Source organism: Solanum pennellii, chromosome 10 (genome assembly GCF_001406875.1).
Source record: "Solanum pennellii chromosome 10, SPENNV200".
NCBI lineage: Eukaryota > Viridiplantae > Streptophyta > Magnoliopsida > Solanales > Solanaceae > Solanum > Solanum pennellii.
The window spans coordinates 28,360,340-28,365,224 of NC_028646.1; the positions used below are offsets into that span (position 1 = coordinate 28,360,340).

Consider the following 4,885-nt stretch of genomic DNA (forward strand, 5'->3'; position numbering starts at 1 on the left):
TACAACCTGCGCTGCTAAATGAAGAAGTGAGTTTGTTAGTAAATCCATCAAACAACAAGAATCATAGCTTCTTGGATCTGGATTGCTCCTGCCAACATACACAAGGACCATATGCCCTCCACTCATTACTTCTTGAGAACGAAAGCATAGAAAGCTTGAAAAATCCTTGTTGAATTGATTGGAATATGCTTCCACTACTTGTGGAGGACTTGATTGTGATATGAGTATACTTTTTTTGTTACAGTCGTCCAACCCTTTTGGAACCTACGAATTAATTAATAAATTAATAGTATATATTATGAAACAAATTAATTAAATACAAAAAGCTGATGATTATTTACATACCTGAGAAAGCCAATGGAGACTATAAGAAGAATGAACAAAGTTCAAGGTGTTTGAAGGAAAAAGCCTTTGATAAAAAGAACCAGCAACTCCTGCTACGTAACAATTATTCCCATATTTTTCAAGAAATGATGGAATTGATTTGAAGACATCATTGAAATCATTATCTGGAAGATCATTCAAATACACTTGAAATTCTAGTGGTTCAAACTTGTTCTGTTTGCACAAATTATCAACTGTATCAATCACATTGCTCATACATAAAAGTGTATTTCCTCCTGAAGAACAACCCAGATCTGCTACTCTCAAACACTTCGGAAAGATGCCGATATTCTTCAACATATTTTTTACACTTTCTTCTAATAAAGGTTTTGACTTTTCTATCACTCTTCTCTGAAAATTAATACAAACACAACAAATCACTCACTAATATCATCGATATTATTATTATTATTATTTGACTTCAACATTTTTATTTGAAATTTTAAATCAAAATGTCATGTGATGCATGTGGAAAATTGAAATAAAAGAAAAGAAACACTAATATAACAGAGCAAGTATAGAGATTAATGTACATATTAAGAATTGAATGAATACACTTTTTTGGTTTTGGTTGAACTTACCTGAAGGATTGAATTATTGGCATAACTGCATTCTGAATCTCCTGCAGTCATTGGTAAAAAATTTTCGAGTACCATTGCTTCTACTTTTTCTTTTTCGCTTTACAATATAATTAATAATTAAGTTGCCTAGTTTATCCGGATATGGATTTATCATGTCCATTAGTTTGCAACTGAAAAGTTGGCAACTCATCTAACATTTGTATGTATGTTGTCAATTCATGTCATCCATCGATCAATTTCTTCTTGGCTAGGTTATTTTTCTTCTACCAAATCTATTTAATTTGAAACCTCTTCTTCATCAACCAATTAAATGTAGAATTTTTGGGTAAAAAAAGAATTAAGTAACTAGACATCAACAAGTATATATGTATGCGTAACCAGGTTTACAAATTCGGTTCAACAATTTGAAGGAATTCATGTCTAGTCATGTAATGGAGAAAATAGCTACATATATACTCTAGCTTACAATTAAAATACTAATAAAACGATCTCAAAAAATAATTAGTTTGTGAATTTGAAGGTGAATCCTGCTGTACAAATAGCATGTTAATGTAACTGTTTCTTAATTATTTTGTGTTTAACATGTGCGTCTTGTATACCAATTATAAATCCAAAAAAGACATCAATTCATATAAATGTTAAATGGTCAGTTTACAAAGATTTGTATTACAAATAACTTTACATGAATTACTCATTTGTTTAACAGATTCTTTGAGTATATAAAGTTTAATTTTATTATAATTCCACATAAATTATTACTTTGTTTTTCTTTGTAACTAGTAATAGGTATATTTGTGATTAACATTGTGATAATATTAATTTAAGTGCATTATTGTTCAAATTGACTTATTTAATTTAATTCACAAAAATAATGTCTTTACAAAATTAGTAGAAACAGTAACGTATTATGTATTTGTCATACCCCTTTTTCACACATGGCGGAAGGGGTTTTCAAAATTAAGTGACGATTTTGATTAAGGGATTTTTTTTCAGAGTCGTCACTTGAAATTGAGTTATGGTGTTCCAAGTCACCTTTTCTTTTTGATCTATAACCAAAAGGAAATGACTCTTTATGTTGGTGTGCGAACCAGAAATTCAAGTAAGGAATTTTATTGACCGAGGGAAGGTATTAGGCATCCCTCGAGTCCCGTGGTTTTCGCACGGTCGCTTTTATTGACTTATACTTATTTTAAAATATTTTTGGATATATTATTTTTAGGTCATGACTTTTTTGCATTTTTATTGTTAAACTTAAATTTGGTCTCAACTCAAATGCATAACTGCATTCTCGACTTTGACATTTGGAGACATAATTGTCTTCATCTCTCAAGTTCCTCCCACCTAATAATTGTTTATATGTGTTACTTTAAATTAGTAAAGTTATTTATATTTTTAAACTATGTACATCACCGCATCCTTAAATTTTTAATGTCTCAAAAAAGATGTGTAACCGCATTCTTAATCGAAACAAATATTTATTAATATGCGTAAACCTCACCTAGTCATTAAAATAAATATTTTTCCTTCATACATAACACAAAATAATATAAAATAAATTTAAATGTTGAGGATATAATATATAATTTTGCACTATTTCTATATCTTTTATTTTATATGTTAATATTTTATATTTTATTACTCTTAAAATTAATGTCAAAATGAGTACTACAACAAAACAATAACAATTTGTTAAAATAAACATTATTTTTGTGTGATAACATAAAATAAAAATAATTTTATTTATTTATTTATGTATTCATTAGTCTAGCTATACCTACTTTATCATTATTATTTAAATCAAGAGAAGAAAAAACTGTTATGATCCATTCATTTTAAGAGATCACAACTAACATTTTTTCAATACTCATTGTACTAACTCTAAATCCTTAATTAATTTTTGATATTTAATAAGATTATACAATACATTAACTAAAACTTTTTCAAAGCATCAAAATTGTACAACATTAAATAGCAGCAAATATATTTAATTTTACATTTTATTTTAATTGAATTATGAATGAAACAAAATTATATTAAAAAATCCATAAAATTACATCATATTTCATAGATAAATTAAAAGAGATAAGTTAAAGTTGAATACCGCAGAGATTTTTATTGAACATCGATTAGAACATCCACAATTTTTTGTATTTTTTGTTGGGTTCTTGAAAGGAAATGAAAATGTGTTTATTATTGTTTGCTTCCTTTTTCTTTTTGCTCATTTATCTTTTTTTGTTTTCTGATTCTTCTCCTCTCTTTTTTTTTCTTGTGTTTTTGCTGATTTTTGTTTGTGTGTTTATATATATAGTGTGTACGAGTGTATGTGAGTGTGAGAGTGAGTAGAGAGGATCATGCGAGGGTGTGAGAAGTGATAGTGGGGTTGTGGGTAGATGTGATGATAATGGATAATCTTCTTATAAATTAAATATATCAAAATTATAAATAATAAATATTAATTATTTAGAAGCAATTAAAAAAACTAAATGGATTATTAAAAATATAATTAAGAAACACTAGTTTATTTATTACATTTGAATTATAAGAAGATATATTTTTGTAGATTTTCATTTATAATTTTTGTAATAATTTAAATAAAATTTACCTTAAAAAATGATTCTATTTTTTATTGTTTCCAAATTTATAAAATAACTTAATAAAAATAAGACAAAATTAAAATATATAACTTAAACATAAAAGAAATATTTATGGAATAAAAATAGTATAAAATCTTATTTTCGATCAAAAATTACGTGTCTACAGTTTGCCCCTTTTTGACTGGAAACACGAAGTGTTTTCAGGCAAAGAAGTAGACAAAGCGACAAGTTCACCAAACTCTTATTTGAAAAAAAAATATGTGACTAAACCTTTGTTTGGGACAACCTACATATCCCGGGTTGTAAGGGAATCAGGTCAAGTCTAGTTCAAGGAGATGATGTGATAAATTGAAAGTTAAGTGAGGTTCCATCGAGACACCAGATCGCGGATCTTATCCTTATTTACACCAAAATGAAAACTAATAGTCGAAAGAAAAATAAAAGTACAAGCTTGTCACGACCCAAAACGGGTCGTGAATGGCACCCACACTTACCTCCTTAGGTGGGCGAACCAACACATCTAAACCCCAACATATACCAATAGTTCAACTATAAATAATGTCAATAATGCGGAAGCTCCAAAAGATACTAAGCAACCAATTTAAATAAGTTTCTAAAGTTTAATACTTATCATCCCAAAATCTGATAGTCATCACATCAAGGACATCTAATCTCCAATACTAAGTCTAAGAATATCGAATACACTAAAATAAATAATTAAATGGTATGTGTCCGAAAGTATAGGACATCATGTCATGACAGAGAGAATCCAACACGAGCTTGAATGGATAGCTCACCCTGTAAATTGATATGCGGGAGGCTTGCTAGAACTGAGGGAAATCAGAAGTTATAGGTACACTCGCTGCATTTCATAAAAGGAAAACAAAGAAGAAAACAAGTAGGGCTCAGTATGAGGCAACATGTACTGAGTAATTATCATCCGTCAACCCAAATAGTAACTAATATACAAAAAATAATAGTATGAACTCAACTATAGCACTTAACAGGTGATAAACAACAAACAACATGAACAAGTATCAACAACATTAAAGTAAACTCGTAATAAGTCAATGATATCAAGATCACACATGAGGACTAATGCCTCCAAACCAAACCATTTTTGGAGTTGAGTTCTTTGAGATTGAGTACCTTCCATTTAATTCAACATATTTATCCTTTAATATTATCGTGTCGGAACGTGACACTCCGATCCAACAATACCGTGTCGGAACGTGACACTCCGATCCAAGAATACCGTGTCGGAACGTGACACTCCGATCCAAGAATACCGTGTCGGAACGTGACACTCCGATCCAAGAATACCGT

At 29.2% G+C, this 4,885-nt stretch overlaps 1 protein-coding gene across 1 annotated transcript in view; it reads right to left on the bottom strand.

The window, feature by feature from the left end:
• LOC107001190 (benzoate carboxyl methyltransferase-like) overlaps window positions 1-1,075 on the bottom strand; it is a 1,954-nt gene extending 879 nt beyond the window's left edge. The window contains exons 1-3 of the mRNA XM_015199336.2: window positions 966-1,075; window positions 346-735; window positions 7-264 (exon numbers count right to left, since the gene is read on the bottom strand). Of these exons, the coding sequence (XP_015054822.2) occupies window positions 7-264; window positions 346-735; window positions 966-1,040 (723 nt within the window). The 5' untranslated portion in view covers window positions 1,041-1,075. The remainder of the gene's footprint in view (window positions 1-6; window positions 265-345; window positions 736-965) is intronic.
• Between the last annotated feature and the right edge of the window lie 3,810 nt (window positions 1,076-4,885).